This window comes from Camellia sinensis, chromosome 4, assembly GCF_055761805.1.
Source record: "Camellia sinensis isolate YWXY chromosome 4, ASM5576180v1, whole genome shotgun sequence".
NCBI lineage: Eukaryota > Viridiplantae > Streptophyta > Magnoliopsida > Ericales > Theaceae > Camellia > Camellia sinensis.
The window spans coordinates 87,271,662-87,292,408 of NC_138964.1; the positions used below are offsets into that span (position 1 = coordinate 87,271,662).

Below are 20,747 nucleotides of genomic sequence, written 5' to 3' on the forward strand. Positions count from 1 at the left end.
TGGTCAGTCCAAGTCTAGGGGTAAAGTTCCCTCTAGTGATCGTAATCAGATTACTTGTGATTATTGTCAGAAAGAACGACATGATTAGGAACATTATTGGAAGTTACATTGTCGTCCTAACCGAGGGATAGGCTCTATTCATTGTTCACCCTCTATTTCTCTCTCATATGTTCTTCATGTCACCAAGTTCTCTACTAATTTACTATCTATAGTCACATTACCAATTCCTTAAATTGTTTTGTAATCTTTTATCCTTCTCATTATGTATTTTAGGAACTAACTACGAGGAGAACGATTGGCACTAGTAGAGCACATGGGGGCTTATATTATTTGGATGTTGGATCTCCCTTCTCCTCCACAAGATCTTCCAGCCATGCTCTTCAGACGAGTGGCCTTTCATTACTTCCTCTTTTACATTAGTGGCATAGGCGTTTAGGCCATTCCTCTATTTCTATTGTAGATAACATTTTCCCAGTTTAGTGAAAGATTGTCATAGGAACAATTTTCATTGTGATGCTTGTGAGTTTGTGAAACTTAAACGTTCTTGTTATCCTTCAATTAATAAAAGTATGCTTCCGTTTATGGTTATTCATTTTGATGTGTGGGGTCCCTCTCATGTTATGTCAGTGTCTGGTTATCATTGGTTTGTTACTTTTATTGACTGTTATTCATGGGTGACTTAGGTTTACTTGCTTCGCTTTTAGTCTTTTCTTGCTTTCAGACATTTCATAAGATGGTTCTTAATCAATTTGTCACCCCCATTAAAGTCCTTCAAAGTGACAATGACACTGAATATATTGATGGAGACTTTCGGGCCTATCTTGAGGTCCATGGTGTTCTTTATCAAACCAGTTGTGTTTGTACCCCTAAACAAAATGGTGTTGCCGAACAAAAAAACTGTCATCTTCTTGAGGTTGCTCGTGATCTTATGTTCACGATGAGAGTTCCTAAACCGTTCTAGGGTGATGTTGTCCTAACCGTTACGTACCTTATTAACCTCATGCCATCTAGTGTCTCTAGTTTTAGCGCCCACTTGACATTCTTCCCCACACTTCAATTCCTCCTATCTCTCTCTCCTAAAGTGTTTGGTTGTGTTTGCTTTGTTCACTCCTCTCGTTCCACTCGAAGCAAACTAGATCCTAAGGCTTTGTGGTGTGTCTTCATTGGTTATTCCTTCACTCAGAAAGGCTACAAGTGTTATTATCCTCACTCTCGCAAAGCCTATGTTACTATGGATGTCACTTTTTGTGAGTCTAAGCCTTTCTTTTGAGGGCAATCTCTTCAGTGGAAGGTTTGTACTACGAAAGAGATTGTTTTGATCCATTGTTTTTTCCTACTATTTGTTGTGAGGGAGAGGAGACATGTGGTGAAAACGACAAGAATGAGTGTGTTTAGGGGAAGTCTAGTAGGTTGGATAGACTAGATCTCAAGACCTAGTCTCGGCGACAAAGAGAACAGTCAACCTATGTGCCGCCATGCCAATCACCATCTCCAACTCTAGTTACTGATTCTTCCATGGAGTCTTCAGGTAATGAGTCTTTGGTTACTACTACTATTAATGATGTCCATCAAGTTGATGATTCAAATCTACATACTGCTATTAGGAAAGGAGTTAGAACTTGTACTCAACATCCTATTTCGAAATTTGTGTCATATGATTCCAACTCTGCCATACCATGCCTTTGTTTTGTTTTGTCTTTGTCCTCTATACCTATTCCGTAGGATTGGAAGGAAGCACTCAATGATCCTAGGTGGAAACAAGCTACTTCAGAGAAGATGAGGACTTTGAGTATGGCACTTGGGAGTTAGTTTCTCTACCATTGGACAAAAGACCTGTGGGATGCAAATGGGTGTTTAAAATTAAGAAAAAAACCAATAGGACTATTGAGAGGCATAAGGCGAGGTTGGTTGCTAAAAGGTTCGCTCAGACTTATGGCATTGACTATCAGGAGACCTTTGCGCCGGTGGCAAAGATGAGTTCTATTTGTTCCTCTTGTCCTATGCAGCAAATCTGGGATAACCATTGCAACAATTGAATGTAAAAAATGTCTTCTTCCATGGTGATCTAGAAGAAGTGTACATCGATGTTCCTCTAGGTTTTTCGTCTCCAACCACCAATAGGAAGGTCTATCGGTTAAAGAAGGCATTCTATTGGTTGAAACAGTCTCCTAGAGCTTGGTTTAACAAGTTCTTAAGGCGCTGCTAAGATTTGAATACAAGCAAAGTCGTGTTGATCATACTATGTTCGTTTAATGGTGTGGAGATAAAATTACTATACTTGTTGTTTATGTCGATGACATAGTGGTGCCTGGTAACATAGAGGAAATGTCCCAAATTAAAGCTCGACTTTCCAAGGAATTTGAAATCAAAGACCTTGGGCCTTTACGGTACTTCCTTGGGATTGAGATTGCTAGATCAAATAAGGGCATCTTTATCTCCCAAAGAAACTACATCTTAGATCTACTTGAGGAAGTAGACATGTTGGGATGTAGACTGACAGATTCCCCTATTGAGGGGCCAATCACAAGCTTAGCAGTAGTGATGGAGATCATGTGGATAAGGAAAGATATCAGAGGCTTGTAGGGAGATTAATATATATTTCTTATACTAGGCCAGATATTGCATATGCAGTTGGTGTTGTAAGCCAATTTATTCATGACCTACAAACAGGTCATTTGGATGCAGTTAATTGGAACCTCAGATACCTCAAATCAGTGCCTAGAAAAGAGATCTTGTTCTCCAATCATGGTCATTCGAGGTTGGAGGCCTTCTTTGATGCAAATTGGGCTGGTGCAGTTGATGATAGGAGGTCTACTTCTGCTAATTGTACTTTTGTAGGAGGGAATTTGGTGACTTGGTGAAGTAAGAAGCAAGCGGTTGTTGTGAGGTTGAGTGCGGAAGCAAAATATCAAGCTATAGCAAATGTCATTTGTGAGCTTATGTAGCTTCAAGTTTTATTGACTGACATAGAATTGTTAAATAGTGGACCAATGACATTGTATTGTGATAATAAGGCCTCTATCATCATTGCCCATAATTCAGTCTAGTATGATAGGACTAAGCACATCGAGATTGACAGACATTTTATAAGAAAAAATTAAGTAGTGGCGTGATTGTATGCCTTTTGTTCCATCAGAAGATCAGTTAGCCGATGTTTTCGCTGAAAGGTTAGGTAGTAAGGTGTTTCATCCCATTGTGTGCAAGTTGGGCATGAGAGATATCTATACACCAATTTGAGAGGGAGTGTTAAGTTAGACGAATGGTAGTTTTGTACTCATTCACTTATTTGCTTTTAGTATAAATACATATGGTGATAGAGGAAAAACCTAATTTTGGGTTTTATCTCTCTCTCTCTCTGTCTCTCTCCATTCTTAAATTTCTTCATATAATTTTAACTATACCGGAGGGAGAAAACCTAGGCAAACCTAACCAAGTAGTGGTCATAGCAGAAGCCTGGGAGGATTGTCCCTCTGAATGACCAGCATGAATGACTGAAACTACTTGAACATGGACTGCATGGTAGGAGAGGAACTAGTGCTAGAAACAGGGGTGACCAGTGCTGTGTTAGAGCAAGATGGCTGTGGCAAGGGGTGAGAGGATGAGTGAGGAAACCCACGGTCCTTAGGTTGCAAAAGCTTAGAGCACGTATGCTTCCAATGGCCCTTGTGATAACAAAAGCTGCACTCATCCATAGCAACATGAGGTTTAGGTTTGCCAGTAACCTGAACCAACTGAGAGGGAGGAGTGGTTAAGAGTGGAGGAGCTGCAAACACAGACTGAGACAGAGAGGCAACATAGGCGACTTTGAATCTAGTTTCTCCAGCAATAAGTTCCCAAACAGCAGCATCCACAGAAGGCAAAGGACTCCGATGTAGAATAGCCCCACGAAGGGACTCAAACTGATCACAAAGAGCCATCAAAAACTGGACAAGCCGCTGTTTCTCCCTATACTTCGTGTAACTGTCAAGTAGTTGCAAATATGTAGGCTCCATAAAAGCAAGTTGATCCCAGTAGGTTGTCATTTCATTGAATGGCACTGCAGATAGACATCTCAAGTTCATACTGTTTTGCAAAATCAGACTCAAGATACATAGTTTTCAGATGGTCCCAAATCTCCTTGGCTGTGTTATATTTAGAAAAATTCATCCCAATGCTAGGTTGAACCAAATTACGAAACCAGGTAAGAATTTGTGCATTCTCCTTATCCCATTTGGCAATTTCAGTTTCAGTTTCTATGGATTCTCTAGGTCTAACAGTCATACCAACAATATAACCCCACATGCCTTTACCCATCACAAAATTCTTCATCACGTTAGACCAATAAAAGAGTAATTGGTACCATCTAATCGAAAACTAATAGCTTGCATCTTATCTTCTGCCATATTGCAATAATCAAAGCAACAAATAAACTCAGAGTAACAAGAAATACCAGCGGTAAAACGCAGTCCAAACAGTCGAAATCTAGAATCAGAGAAGTATCGTATCAGAATCACAGAGATAAACAAAGTAAAGAAGAGATATGACTGCTTCTGGGTAGTCACAGGTCTATGTCGCAAGTCTGTGTGAGACACAACTGCTTCATGTGAAGGGCTAGGGCTCTGACTGAAACAGAAACAACAATCAGGAGGTGTAGAACTGTCGAACCAGAATCAGAGGAAGGATGTTTGTCGACTTGTTCAATGAGAATCGAATGAGCACTTTACGGGTCGATATGGAGAGGGCTGTCGTCTGTGTTAGATGTGATTTTTCCAGTAACTGGGCTCAAATTGAAAGGGAGTTGAGCATATATTTGAAGATGAATATTGTGCTTCAGCCATTTCAGCTCAATCGAGCTTTGTTCTGGGTTCGAAGCAGAGAGGATGCGAATTTTATTGGAAATAAGGGATTGAGGTTCTTCGACAAAGGTGTGGCGATTAGCTTGGAGAAGTGGTCTGAGGAGAGGCACGCTAAACAAGAGGTTATTGTCTCTTATGGTGGATGGATTGCTGTGTGTGACTTGCCATTTACTCTTTGGAATGATCAGGTTTTCCAGTACATCGGACAGAGATGTGGTGGTCTGTTGGAAGTTGATAAAAGAATTGTCTCCTTGGTCAACCTCTTCGAGGTCAGATTGAAGGTCAGAGGTTATGATTGTGGTTTTCTGACAGCTTTTTTGGAGGTCAAGGCCGGAGGTAGATCTTCCATGGTGCGCATCAGGCCATTGTCCAGAAATGGGCGACGACAAGTGGAAGTTTGGCCAAAGATGTTCCAGCAAGAGTTTTCAGGTGTGCATTTTGCCGGCAAAAGAGAAGACGAAGAGGCAAGACGGCCAGGGTGGACACGTGGCGGCATGACAGGAGAAAGTCGAAGGGGTGTAGTAGACGAAGGGGTAGGGGTTAATTCCAGTGCGATAGAGGGAAGTTCAAAGGATGGGGGGCTTAAGGAAATTCCAATTGGGCCACAGGAGCATTGTGGGCCAAATTTTCATTCGGGCCCAAATGATTTATATGATAATGACCAGGGGCTCTTTAATCAGGAGCCCAGGTCGTCTTCTCCAAGAGATGGGCTAGGCCATAAGCAACAAAGGGATTTTAGAGTTGGGCCTCTAAGAGTGGATCAGGCCCATTCTGATGATTTAGGCCTAGTGGGTCTTGTGAATGGGTCTCAATTCGAGAGGCAGATGGACCCGTATTGCTTGAAGAAGAAAGGTGATCCAGAGGAGAGCAGGAGGTTCAGCGTCGGATGTTGGCAACGGCGCGAGAGGATGTGGATGTGGTCTGCGAGTCGAATTTTCAAAGGAATAATCAGTTTCGACTAACGTCAGATGAGATTCAGCTAGGATTAGCCGACTTAGTGAAAGGATCTGTCGAAGACTTACCGCGAACAGAAAGGAATTTGGAGGAGTGGGTTGATGATGGGATAGAGGCGGTGAATGAAGCAGATTTGTTGAGTCGCCAAGTAGAAGGAATTTTGAACCTATAGAAGTGTTGCAAGCTCTGGAAATTTATGGGTCTGAGGTCAGCTCTGATCCCGATTCTGGTTCAGGAGGTGATGGATGTGATCAAGAAGAGTACGATTTTCAACTGTTTAATCTCTCTAAGGAGCAAGGTACGGTTGAGGAGGAGGATTCCGAGGGTGTCTCTGAAACAATGGGTCATGTCTGTGACACTATAATTCAAGATTCCACAGTCCCAGAATCTGAGAAGGGTATCATTGTTAGACAGGTCTTTTCTTCTCCTAGGGATGGGGTAGGGGGATTTCACTGTCTGGGTCTTGATTCTTATGTTAGGGGAATGGATGAACAAGGAGTAAGGCCAGAAATCTCCAAAGCCATGAGGGATGTCTCTACTATCAATCCTGTGTCTTATAATGCTAATATTACTGTTGGCCAAGTAAATAATGCTCAAGAGGGAGATTCGGTTAATCATAAGCCTAGGAGGAGTGGTGTTTTTAGTGGGGTGAGGGATAGTGAGGCAGAAACTGATCGGTGGTTGTTGGAGTTAAGTAAGTATGCGTCTTGTCCGATTGAGGAAGATGAAGTTCCTCATTTCAAGCATTTGCTTCAAGTTATGGGTCTTTCGCTAGTAAGGGTAAAAGGAAGGGTTGGTGGTAGCGGACAGGGCAACAGTGTCAGCAGGGGGGAGTGTGTTAGCAAAGGGGGGGCTTCGGTTAGAAGGGGGAATAGGGAGTTAAGGAATTTGGTGTCCTCCATTAATTATGATACGAGGTCGGAGGAGGTTAGGGGTGGCAATGGTTCTCAATGAAGATTATTAGTTGGAATGTAAGGGGCTTGGGCTCTCGGAGGAAGAGGGGGGTCATTAGAGATTTGGTGAGAAAACATCAATCTGATATTGTCATTTTCCAGGAAACTAAAGTAGAAGCTTGTGATAGGAGTTTTATTAAAAGTGTTTGGGGAGTAAGGCATAAAAAGTGGGCTTTTGTAACCATCAGTTGGAAGGTCTGGAGGTATTTTATGTATTTGGGATGAAAGGGTAGTTTTTGAGTGTGAATCTTTAGTTGGAATGTTTTCATTATCAATTAGGTTCAGGAATCTAGATAATAGTGAGTGGTGGTTGTTGGGGGTTTATGGCCCAAATAGTCCTTCTCAGAGACTGGCTTTGTGGGAGGAGTTAGGAGGGTTATATGGTTTATGTAACCCCAATTGGTGCTTAGGGGGGGACTTTAATGTGGTTAGGAAGGTTTCAGAGAAGCTTCATGGGAATAGAATCAATAGGAGTATGAAAGATTTTGATGAGTTTATTAGAGGTTGTGAGTTGGTGGACCCTCCTTTATTTAATGCAAGATTCGCATGGTCTAATCTTAGGGAAAATCGAGTATATTGTAGGTTGGATAGATTTTTATTTTCTTTGGGCTGGGAGGGGGTTTTCCCCAACGTGAGACAGGAGGCGCTGCCAAGATTGGTGTCTGATCATTGTCCTATTATGATGGAGAGTTGCCCTTTTAAGTGGGGCCCGACCCCATTTAGGTTTGAAAATGTGTGGTTGGAACATCATTTGTTCAAGGAGAGCTTTGCAGGATGGTGGAATAGTGCTAGATGTCATGGGTGGGAGGGCTTCAGATTTATGAGAAAGTTGAAGATCGTTAAAGAGCATGTGAAGATTTGGAATAGGGAGGTGTTTGGGAATTTGGAATCATCGAAACGTCAAGTTATGAGTAGAATTGAGGAGATAGATTCTTTGGAAATGCAGGGAGATGAGGTTCAGGAATTGAGAAGTGAGAGGAGGGAGTTAGGTGCGAGGTTAGAAGAGTTGTCTCTTAGAGAGCAGATTTTTGGGCACAAAAAGCAAAGGTGAGGTGGCTGAAGGAGGGGAATGTTAGTTCTAAGTTCTTTTATAGGATTGCGGATGGAAAAGAAAGAAAAAGTTTATTAAGAGGTTGGAAGTAAGGTCAGGGGTAGTGGTGGACTCAGAGGAGCAAATAGTCCAAGGGATTTTTGAGTTTTATTCAAATTTATTTTCGGAGGATGAGTTAGTCAGGCCTGGGATAGAGGGGCTAGAGTGGAAGCCTATTGATCAGGAATGTGCGACTTGGTTGGAAAGACCTTTGAGGAGTTGGAAATTAGGGAGGCAGTTTTTGAGTGTGAAAGGGACAAGGCTCCTGGACCGGATGGGTTATCCATGGCTATATTCCAAGATTGTTGGGAAGTGGTGAAGGGGGATTTGGTGAGAGTTTTTATGGAATTTTATGAGACAGGGGTGGTCAATTTATGTGCAAATGCCACATTTATCTGTTTGATTCCTAAAAGGGAAGGAGCCATTAGAATTGGGGATTTTAGACCAATTAGTTTGGTGACATCACTTTACAAGATTCTGGAGAAGGTTTTGTCAAAAAGGTTGAGGGCCCCTTTAGGGGATACAATTTTTACGACTCAGGGGGCTTTCGTGAAAGGCAGACAGATTCTAGATGTGGTTCTGGTGGCTAATGAGGTGGTCGAGGAGTGTAAGAAGGCAGGAAAGAGAGGTGTTGTGTTTAAGGCAGATTTTGAAAAAGCATACGACATGTGGATTGGAATTTTTTGGATTTTGTGATGGACAGAAAGGGGTATGGGAAGAGATGGAGGTCTTGGATTAGGGAATGTTTGGCGTCTTGCAATATGTCGATAATAGTCAATGGTAAACCTGGGCAAAGTTTTAAGGCGTCTCGAGGGTTGAGACAGGGTGATCCTTTATCCCCCTTTCTCTTCATTTTGGTAGCAGATGTGTTAGGAAGGCTGGTGGTTGAGACAGGTACACGTTGGTTAAAACAGTGCTAAGCGAAATTCCAATTTATTTCATATCTGTGTTTAAGATTCCAGTCAAGGTAGCAAAATTTATAGAGAAATTATTTAGGGATTTCCTTTGGGAAGGGAAAGATGAAGGACGGAAGGATCATTTGGTGAAGTGGGAAACGGTGTCCTTATGCAAGGAAAATGGGGGTTTGGCCATTGGTAATATAGTGGCTAGAAACACGGCTCTACTGGGCAAGTGGTTATGGAAATTTCCCGCTGAGTGTGATTCATTATGGCATGCGGTTATTAAAAGTAAATATGGGATTCAGGTTAATGGTAGGGATTCTCAGGTGGTTTCGAGAGGTAGCGGGCGTGCTCCTTGGAAGTCCATTTCCCAGATTTATCGCGTTTGGTCCCAATTCATTTCTGTGAGGGTGGGTAATGGGGAAAAGGTCAATTTCTGGGAGGATGTTTGGGTGGGTTCCTCGTATTTGGCGGAGATCTATCCACTATTGTATAGCGTTTCTCAGGCTCGTTATGTTTCTGTTGTGTCTGTGGCGGGTTCTTTGGTGGCTCCTTTTTCTTGGAATTTTAATTTCCGCCAGAATCTTCATCATAGGGAAGTTCCGGAATTGGTATCTCTTTTGTCAAGACTTGAAAATGTTTCTTTGGTTCCATTATTGGACGATAGGTTGGTTTGGAATATCCATTCTTCGGGTTCTTTTACTTGTAAATCTTTTCTTGATAAAATTATTGATTCATCTCATGTACCTCAGGTGAAAGTGTTCATGTGGATCTTGGTTCATGGGGGCACTTTGACAAATGATTCATTGCAAAGGAGGAGATCCTTGCAATATCTTAATCCTCAATGGTGCATTATGTGTTGTAAGAGTGGAGAGTCTCTGGATCATCTCTTTTTGCACTGCCCGGTGACTAGGCAGTTGTGGCATATGGTGTTTGGCTTGGGTAATGTGGTGTGGGTGGCCCCAAAAGGATGTGCTCAAATGCTATTATTTGATTTTCAAACTTTTGGAAGGTCGAAGAGGGCTAAGGTGCTTTGGAGTGGAGTCATCTCTTCAATCTTTTGGGTCGTTTGGATGGAAAGAAATGCGCGTGTTTTTGAAGTTGTCTGGGATATAGACTATTTATGGAATAGGATGAGATATTTGGTGTCTTTTTGGGCCTCAGCGAGCTCGATATTCCGTGGGATTCCGCTTTTTTTGATTGCGGCAGACTGGGTGTCAGTTTGTACTGTGTAGTTTTAGTTTGTTTCATCTTTTTGTATTTTCTTTTGTTAAGTTTTGCTTTTTGTTTTTTGTCTTCCTTGTAGAGGATGCCTTATCCTCTTTTTTCTTGGCCTTGTGCCTTAATAAATTTGTTTGTTTGTTGCTGATCAAAAAAAAAAAAAGAGCAAAGAACCAGAAGCGTTGAATGAAGATTGTAAGTCAAGGAGACTGTGAATCGTTGCAAACAGTGAACATGGAGAGCTGGGAAGAGAGAAGTGCGAACTGCAAATAAGATGAGATTATTGAGTTGCGAAGTGCGAAAGCAAGCCTCCGGCAGTTCGTCAAAACATGAACGGCGGCTAGGATTGTCGGACCTGCTCTGACACCATGATAAAAAAGTATGTACGAATATTATATTATTGATAATCTAAATAAGAAAAGAAGATACAACTTAAATAGCAAATCAGAAAACCCAAAGTGCCTAATTACATTAAACAAGACTCAACGACCCTCAACTAATAGAATAAATAACACAAGACTAAACTACACACTTCTCACAGAACAATAAATAAATATATATATTTATATATGTACAAGAAAAAAAAACAATTTCTCAAATTTTGACATTACAAATACATTATCTATATCGGAATTTGGAAAAATAAGTGTGTAGACACAAATTTCGAACATGAAATGTTTCAACGCGTTTCGAAGTTCATGTTACAAATGTCCACTGTTTACTTTTTTAAACCAAACAATGTTGATTATGTGAATAGTAGGTTCCTATTTCTGATCGTTAATTACACATTTTATTTAAATGAAACCTCCAATTAATGAGGAACAAAAAATTAATAGAAAATAATTTAAGGAAAAGAAATATTTTTAATAAAATTGTTGTGGATTTTAAACCCTTGAATACAAAGTACAATTCTTGGGCTTGGAACCGTTTACCTATGATCGCCATTATGCATTTGTAGCTTAAGCTATGAAGTTCTCTGGGCTTCTCCTCTTCTTTCTTGTGAAGACTTCTTTAACTCCTGATTTCTCTCTCTCTCTCTCTCTCTCTCTCTCTCTCTCTCTCTCTGATCTTCTAACTTATAATTTTCCGGTCCCCTCTCATATGTGCTGGTCCTCATATTTATAAAGGGCCATCTATGTGATAAGAGGCCTCATCTTCAGTTTGAATTTCAAATTGAATGACAACGCCGCTTGCATTTAGGCGTAATCATATCTGATTAATCGTCTATCTGATTAACTATCTATCTGATTTTATGAACACGTAGGGTATTTGTCTATTTGAATTTAGGCGTAATCATATCTGATTAATCATTTGGATTTCATCTTGTGTTGTGTCCTTGCTGTAGACTCTACAGGTGTCATCTTTCGTAAGCCCCACATGTTTGAATATCTTGAATAACGTTGCTGAGGTACGACATTGTTTTATTTATGCACTTCAACGGATCATATTGATCATTTTAGGAGGTGATTACCTACAACATTCATATCATAGGTTCTATATGTCATTGACTAATTGACCGTATTTGAAATCTTAACACAAATTTGGTTGAAATTTTTGTGCCAACAGTGTGAACAGGGAATCCTAATATCTACTTTAAATAGATCTATTCGAAAACAAATTGGATGCTTTAGGCTTTAAATTCTCGATTAAAAACCCTAGAGGAGGGGGTGTTACTAGTTATTACATCCGCATTGTTTTTATTTTAATCATTAGCTCCCACATTAACTTCTTCAAACTTGTAATGTGTCCGTACATGTTGGACACGGTGTCCGAAGTGTGTCTAGTTTTTTAAAAAAATAAAAATAAAAAATACGACATGTTTGGACGTGCGTGTCCAACGTGTGTCATGGAATTTCTGACGAGTTGGTGTCTGACACATACAAGGTAACTTAGAAATGTCAAATTTTTTAGACGCATACAAAGGAAAGCCTTACAAAGTGGAATTGCACAAAACGCTGCAATGTTTTCTTCCCCAAAAAATAAAAATGTAGATCAGAAGAAGAATACGTTAAGACAAAAAATTGTTTACTACGGATGATAGCTGCAAGCAGCCTGGGAACTCCATGATAATGATGTAACCAAAAAAATATTGAACAATGCAAGTCAGTAGTTTCTAATGTTTCTGCAGCAACAAACAATCTTTTGATAAAAAATAGATACTTCTAAACTTCAAAGCTTTACAAAAGTAAATAATTTGTAAGCTATTTTGAACAATTTTTTACCTGAAGATTTGTTCTCTCTTCTTCTGAGCGTTTACTATTGACAATCGTGGCCTCCTCAATGGGACTATCACTATAACATGGAAATCAATATTCATGATCAAAACAAATGAAATCCATGGTCCCTAGTTGGACTCATAAATAAATTAAATTGCTTCATCCAAGGAATTTTTTTGCAAAGAGATCTAAAAGCATGCCACTTTTCAGTGCCTATATTCAATCTAACACTAATGGACTTGCAAACTCCTACAATAATAAAAACAGTCCTCGCTCAAGTTAGGCACAGATTACAGGGGGAAAAAAAAATGAAGAAGAAGAAGAAGAAGAAGAAGAAGAAAGAAAGAAAGTAGAAATGGAGGGAACCATTTTGTTCTTGTAGTTCTGTCCATGAAAATAACAAATGAAATCCAGTGTGTAAAGCAGTCCTACCGAAACAGAAAAAACAAAACAAAACAAAACAAACAAAAATAAGTGTCAACTGCATTTTACATACCATACCTTCCTGTCGGCAGAAAATCTCCAAGAGCAAAAACCAACCCGAAGACCACAATAGCACCTCCTATTCCAATCTATTGCATGTCAAAGTCTCAATTAGTGAAACCTATATGAAGAGCGTTCTCACCTTGCAGTAATGGTATTGAAGCGCATCAGCTCAATCCAGAAACATTACCTTAGTACTAAGTCCAGTTGTCCTAGGGTCTGATTCAACTGGTGCATCATAGTCAATTGCTCTGTATTCTTTACTTTCATCAATCTTTTTCTGCTCAAGTGCAGACCTGAGGAGTGTACAGAAGAGCTAAAAGTCATGAAGCAAATGCATAAAAAAATTAAAAACCCTCAATTAATTGAAACATTAACTAGCTAATTATAACTGATGAGTACAATTCAACTTTTGTTCTGCGATACTACAAATGATAATGGTATGGTAGAAGTGCTAACACTTCCAAAAGTTTTTGAAAAAACAAAGCAAGACTCCAAGACATAATTGAGAATTCCTTCGCCAGGGAGTTGTTTTGATTACTCCTTTGTCTTTGGAATTCCAGTGAAGCTAAGTAATGTAGTGGATACCTATGTTACACGGACTCTTCAAAATAAATCAAATACTTGTGTTAGACACTCGACACTCGGACAAAGATATGGGATATCTGTCGGATACTTTTCAATGATACTTCTTATATAATTGTACATAAGACTATTATTATATGTACCTATTGTTCTATAATTGTTATAAATGCCTTTTTGACAAGTTACATGGCACCATTTTCTCTCACATACTTGCTTAAAAATGTAAAAATATGATATTTTTTGCCAAGTCTGCATACCCTTAAATTTATGGTTTGATGAGTCCAATCTCTAGATACATACTCGTACCTAACACCCGTACCCGAGTACATGTAACATGGGTGGATACTTTAGGCTGCACAGCAGTAGTGGTTCACAAAGGGGGGTGCGTTCATGCTATTAAGAAAACTTTTTGTGACTCCATAGATGGTATATGACAGTATAGTTGATGGGGCAAGTACTATCTAAAAACTTCCATAGACTATATAATATTGGTATTAAGAAAAACAAATTATACTCAATAAATGACATATGCACACAAACTCTTTTGAAGGAAACTAGAACTCTGCCCGTAGCTAAAAGCCTATAGAAATAAATAAAAATAAAATAATAATAATAATTTTCAAAATTAAAAATTAGAAAAAAAAAATGAGCAATATATCTAACCTAATGGAGTGATGACTACAGAGTCCCCCAAGTGCACGGTGAATCTCAAAAGTTTTCAAAACAATCAGCTGCTTCTTCCTAATCATTCAGATTTTTCAACTACTTCATTACATACTGTTGGCACATAAATTTCAACCAAATTTATGGAGTAAACTACCAATAGGTCATAATAGTTGGACTTAATTCCCATCAAGTTCTATTAAAAATAAGTCCTAGTAAAATTATCGCTAAAAATAATTTTTTATGACGATTTTTTGCATAAGTCGCTAAAAATTGACAATTAGTGATTTTTGACACGGTTTTTATAAAATGTTGCTAAAATTGACAATTAGTGACGTTTTTCTATGACGAATTTTTCAAATTATAGTTGAAAGTCGAAAATTAGACGTTTTTTGCAATGATTTTTTTAAATTGTCATTAAAACTTATAATTAGTGACATTTTTTAATAGTGTTTGATGAAAAATGTGATTAATTCTCACAGGACCTATTAGACAATAAGTCCACCTATTAGGACTTACACCTAAGTCCCCCTATATGATAAGGATCTGGATTAAATGGGATGATGAGACTCTAAAATTTAAAGTCTTTTCAGGAAAATTACACGTAGAGTCTACCAAGAAGACGACATGTTCAATCAAACGGTAGCACATATAGAGCCTATAGTGGAAACGCTGTAGGATAGCACCTCTACAAAGGATCAATATGATCTGTTGAAGTAAATAATAGGGTATAATAGCATCATATTAAAAACCACGTTACTTAAGATCTTCAAGTGACACGTGGAGCCTACAAGACTCGAAGGACAGTACACTCAACCAAAAAATGACACCTATAGAGCCTAAAGTAAGGAAACTACAGGGGATAAAGTCTGGGAGATCAACACGAGCAATTAAATTTGTTATGATAACAGTGTTATCATACAATTTGAGATTCAAAATGAAGATAAGATTCTCTTATCACATAGACGGCCCTCTAAAATATTAGAACCATCACGCAAGAGGGGGATTAGAGAACAAAGATCGAAAACTACAAGAGAAAAAGAAAGGATCAGAGATTGAAGAAGCAATCAAAAGAAAGAAGAGAGACTGAGAATTCAAAAGCTAAATGTGAAGCGTAACAAGCTATCGTACCCAACACTCATTAAGCCCAACCTTAGTAGAAGTGGGTAGCGGCACTGGGTGGATGGTCTTTCCGCCCTTAAGTGGTATTACCAGCCATTTTGGAGGAGCAAGCACACAATACAATGGCAAACTATAGGTAAAAGGTTCCAAACCCAACAATTGTACTTAGTGTATCAGTGGGTTATAAAACTCCCAAAATTTCAATAAAATAATTCTTCTGTTTAAATTTTCCATCATTAAATTTTTTGTTCTTCGTTAATTGGGGGTGGACGGTCTATCTGCCCTTCAGTGGTATTACCAGCCATTCTAGAGGAGCAAGCACACTATCCAATGGCAAACTATAGATAAAAGGTTTCAAACCCAACAATTGTACTTAGTGTATCCGTGGGTTATAAAACTCCCAAAATTTCAAAAAAATAATTCTTCTATTTAAATTTTCCTTCATTAAATTTTTTGTTCTTCATTAATTGGAGGTATCACTTGTTTAAAGTGTGTAATTAACAATCTGGAATCCAACTCAGACATAGGAGCCAGCTATCAAATAATCAACACTATTTAGTACAAAAACTAAACAATGGATGTTCGTAAAATGAATTTCGAAATGTGTCGAAACATTTCACGTTTCGAAATTTGTGTCTACACATACCAAGAAAATCTATCAATAAATTGACTACATGCCTATGCCAAAATGCATCTTCAAAATGACTTTTGCCTAAGAAACATATTTTTACACCTAGAGAACAAAATAATAATAATAATAATAATAATAATAATAATAATAATAATAATAATAAGGTCTCACACTAGTTAATATAACTTGTTCTAACAAATGAATTAGATTGCCAAAAGGTAGCATCTGATTATTTAGCCAAAATCAGTTTGCCAAAAGCATATGCATTTGTTTTTTTAACTAATTATGCCAATCTAGGCCAGCCGTAGTTCATCCATATTACCTAGATGGCTGAGACCATTGATCAGAGTACAAAACTTTCTGAGACCCACGCACAAGATTCTGGAGTTGAAAAAGATGTATAGTGATTAGTGAGAAACAAGACCAAAGAACAAAAAAAAAAAGAAAGTCCAGAAATGACACAATTATTCCCAACAATTGTATCGACACAATGAAATCAATTTACAGAGCATAAAATTTTTTTGTTTCCCATTTTCTCTTCAAATGAAATATCCTGCTCCCAATTATTCTTCAAATGGAAATTGTGACTTCATATGACAACTAACAGAATTAGCCATCATCATAATCCTATACGAATATAGGGAATAAGAAAGGAGAGTAGGGTCATTTAAATCATTAGTTAACCCTCTTATATGTATACGCACAGCAATATGAAGTATAAATTGTAAAATCACAGGAATGTGTATAAAACAAAATACAAAGAGACAATGCTACTCTAAAACCATTTTATCAACCATATGAAAATGCTTCCCATAAGCATGTGGTATATGGAGAAGTGGTCAAAATGTAACACCTTTTAACTGCTTCCACACGTTCCTCAAACTGCAGATCCATGGCAATATTGCTTGATTTTCCATCAGTTCGAAAACTCAACCCAGGTGCCCCTATTAGAAAAAAAAATCCATTCTAGTGATAATGCAACGGAAACCAGAAGACAAAAATAAGTAGCAAATCCTATAAAATTATGAAAGTTCAATCCTATAAAATTACAAAAATAAATAACGATATATTAGTTAAACAGACATGCTAAATTGTTACGGTCTTGGAAACTACAGGCATAACCTTGGTTTAACCTGGTAACCACAGCTAGTAACTGAGGCTACAAAACTTAAATCAGGTGAAGTGAAACTGTCAGACACAAACTTAAGAAAACACAACCCAAAATGCCAGACATTGGTAAAACCAAGGAAGCAAGGGTGTGTGTACGAGTACGGTACGGGTACAAGTGCGGGTACGCCGATTCAGCAAAACTCAAAAAAAGTATGATACGGGTACGGCTGCTGTACGCCGATATATATATTTTTTTTAATATAATTATGGTTAAAGGATCCAACCTACAAATTAAAATTAAATATCAAAACTGAAAAGAGAACTACTCATTTTCCTATAACTTAAAACCATTAAGCGTTAAAAATAATATTTGTGAAATATCTCACTTTGACATGTTATGCAATGTGAATTTGTGATCATAATTTATTTTTAAAATCTCTCTTTTTGCTCATCAATTTGCTATTTTTATAGGATGAGACCAAAGAAATAATAGGAGACCAAAGAAAGATTTAAAGTTAATTGCCAACAATAAAGGAAAAAAAATTCTCAATTGAGGCAGATTGTCAATTGCAATTTGCATAATATATAAAATTGCATCATTCCCAACCACTACTAATCAACTAATACAGTATCAATTTTTAATATTTTGTGCATAAACTTTAAAAGTTTGTTATGATTAAAGATTTTATAAAGAAATTTTAGGAGGATCTGAAACAAAAGCATAATGCATAGTCATACACAGAACTGCCCTTTATAGGCCTTGTAATTTTTTTTGTTCAAATTACTTTTTAAAAACATCAAAATCATTTGCTGATATGCTTATACAATTCATACAAACAGATAGGATAACAGAGAAACATCAAAATTGTTGATCTACAAGGGCACAAAAAAAAAATAATAATAATAATAATAATAATTGCTGATCTGCAAGGGCAAAACCCCCCCCCCCCCAAAAAAAAAAAAAGCTGTACCGGTACGCGACCCGGTACTCGTACGGCACTACTTTTGGAGTACCCGTGATTCATAGGGTAAAACCAGGCAAAAATAAATTGTAGTAGTAAAGATTAGAACCTCACTACCCATTCCTCCCCTGAATCTACCAAACAGTACAAAGACACTCCAACTGGAAAGAAACAAAGTGCACAAAGAAATGCTAAAACTCCCAAAGCCAATGCCTAGCATGGGTACTTCAAAAAACATGTCGTACTCGTATCAGGTACTTACCTGCATATGGTACCTCGTATGGTACTTTTGCATACGTACCATGTACACGAAACACGTATCTAAATTTTATTTTTTTAATTTTTGGCGTACCCAGGCATACCTACTATATACCCATCGAACCGTACCTCGGTTGAAACAATATTTTCTTCTATTACAAAGATAAAACTTCTTTCACTAGACTTCTTTTTTATTTTTAGTTAGGCTTAGCATGTTTTTAAAATTAAACTCTGGTTTGTATGTTATTCAATATATTGACATTTGATTTTGATTTATACCTTTACTTTTGACATTAAATGTTAATTGCAGGTTGGATCTTAACAAAGTAAACCATTTAATTAATTTTTGCATTACTCTAAATTAAAAATAAATATTTTTTTACGAGCATATCAAGCCGTACCCGTACCTTACTTTTTTTAGATTTTAACGTATCAACGTACCCGTATCGTACCAATACCAATACTCCTATCCGTACCCGTGCTTCATCGGCCAATGCATACACCATTAAACAGACATTTATAATGCCATTCTCTAATGCCATTCGTAAGTCATTTTGATTTTTCTTTGATAAGATAATAAAACAAAAATTAAATTTTAACACCTTCACCAATTGTTGAAATATAAATTATAAAGCTTTACTCCTCTTGCTCAGTTTACACTGTAAAAAGGCTTCTTCCACCAACGTAGAATTGTATCACCATCTAGATGTGTTAATATGCAGCAAATTTTGGGATGAAAATGTTAATGAAAATACTCCTTGTTTTGGGCTATATTTGCGAGCATATTCCAACAGGGACCTAACTTATATAAACCAAACCAAACCAAGCCTTAAGTCCCATCAAATAACTCAAGTAACTACATGTCCTTGATATAAAAACAAAAACAAAAACAAAAACTAAAAAAAACAATGTTCCACATTTTAAAAAAATAATAACAATAATAATTTGAACAACTTACTATTCGTAGTGCCAGGTAGTTTGGTAGATGATTTCCTGCAACAAGTCGCAACATGACAAAAAAGCTATAATGATTAAATAGCACTACAATGGATATGATTCATTACAAAGTAATATTAAATGAAAAGGGAAAAAAATAAAGGAAAGAAGGTGGTCTCCTAAATAACTACTTGATTGAGAACGATATACAAAATAATGGGAGACTGTTAGGAGATCAAATCCATTGGTGGAAAATATGCAATGTAGTCCAAGTGACATCATATTTCTAGAAGCATCTAGAACGATTGGAGGAATCCTCTCTCCCTTTCTCTCTAGTACTGACTTAAGACATAATATATTCTGATGCATCCATTACAATGCATATTTTATAGCCTTAATTTATTCTTTGTTAGACCTATTTTATATATTATTTTATTTTATCTTATTATGTTTATTTTTATGTTTTTAGGTATTCTGGAAGTTTAATGGAGAAACGCTCCTAAATGAAGGAAATTGGAATTTGCATGGAAAGAGATTAAATAGTTGAATGGAATCATTTATAACACATTGGGGTGTCTAGTCTAGATGGTAGTCTGGTGATTCCATTATTGAGATTCCTAGTTCAAACCTTGTTGCAAGCAAGCAAATCTATATATTTTTTTAATCAAAGGAGAAACACCCATATCCAAAAGAAGCTAGCGAAGCCACACTATCTTATCTTAGAAGTAGCATGAGCCATTGCATGATACTCAAATTCGACGGTAAAACTAGCAATAATAGTCTGTTTCCTGTTTTTCCAAGAGATGAGAATTCCCCCCCACCCCCCCCCCCGCCGGAAAATAAATAAATAAATAAAAATAAATCATAGGTGAACTTGCGATCAGAGATGTCCCCAGCCCAGTTAGGCCCGAGCTTAGCCCGAAACCCTGGACTGTCATTTTGAAGCCCGGCCCAGCCCAGCAGCCTACCCGCCCTCCCTCTCTCTGACTGAGCAACTTTCAAAATTAAAATATATATATATATATAATAATTAATATTCATTGTCTACTCATGCAGACTGTTGCGCTACTAGGAACGGAAAAAAATAATAATAATAATAATTCAAATGTCTATTGCTGCAGACTAACGGTAAAAAAAAAAAATTTAATTCAAACAGTCACATGACTGTTTAACACAACGGCCCCGAAAAAAAAAGAAAGAATTAAAATTTTACCCCATCCTTCCAAACTCCTATAAATATTTCCCCTCTCCCATTTTATTTCTCACAAACAAGTCTTTCTCAAACTCTCAATCTCTCTCAATTAATTTTGAATCTCATCCGTAAGTGGCAATTGCAATTGTTCAAAAGGAAGCGTTTATCAGAAGAAACTAATTTTTGTATCGCATTCGCCAGTCAGTAACATTAATTAGTTTAATTAAATTTATTAGTTACTCATTTCAAAAGAAAAAAAAATTACATAATTTCATACTTTTTTAGTCATAAGTTCATAACCAAAAAAACATAAGTCATATATAATTAAATTTAAATACCACCACACATGAAATATAACCAAACATCTCATTAATTTTAACTAAAATACTCTAGTACAATTTTTTTTTTTTTTTATCCCTCATAAATAAGGTTTCAAAAAGCGGTTGTGATTGCCGTAACAGTTGTGGCGGTGTAGTTGCGATTGCAGGAGGCCGTAGCGTAACGGTTGCAGTAACCGGAACCGTAAATTTTTTAATTTTTCACACAATTTGAAAAAAACTTTCCCAATACACTTTTTTTTTTTTCTGAATCATATTTATTGGGATTTAAAATAAATTTTGATCAATTTTTGTTAGTG

At 37.4% G+C, this 20,747-nt stretch overlaps 1 protein-coding gene across 4 annotated transcripts in view; it reads right to left on the reverse strand.

Moving 5' to 3' along the window:
- LOC114294519 (Tetratricopeptide repeat (TPR)-like superfamily protein) overlaps positions 1–20,747 on the reverse strand; it is a 78,717-nt gene that overhangs the window by 41,817 nt on the left and 16,153 nt on the right. For 3 of the 4 annotated variants that reach the window (XR_014366733.1, XM_082925292.1, XM_082925291.1), the window contains exons 3-7: positions 18,941–18,975; positions 16,506–16,596; positions 12,842–12,947; positions 12,670–12,740; positions 12,175–12,244 (exon numbers count right to left, since the gene is read on the reverse strand). Coding sequence is in view for 3 of the 4 variants with exons in the window: in XM_082925292.1 (XP_082781418.1) it covers positions 12,175–12,244; positions 12,670–12,740; positions 12,842–12,947; positions 16,506–16,596; positions 18,941–18,975 (373 nt within the window). In the remaining variant the exon portion in view is untranslated. The remainder of the gene's footprint in view (positions 1–12,174; positions 12,245–12,669; positions 12,741–12,841; positions 12,948–16,505; positions 16,597–18,940; positions 18,976–20,747) is intronic. The other variant, XM_082925293.1, reaches the window with a different exon arrangement.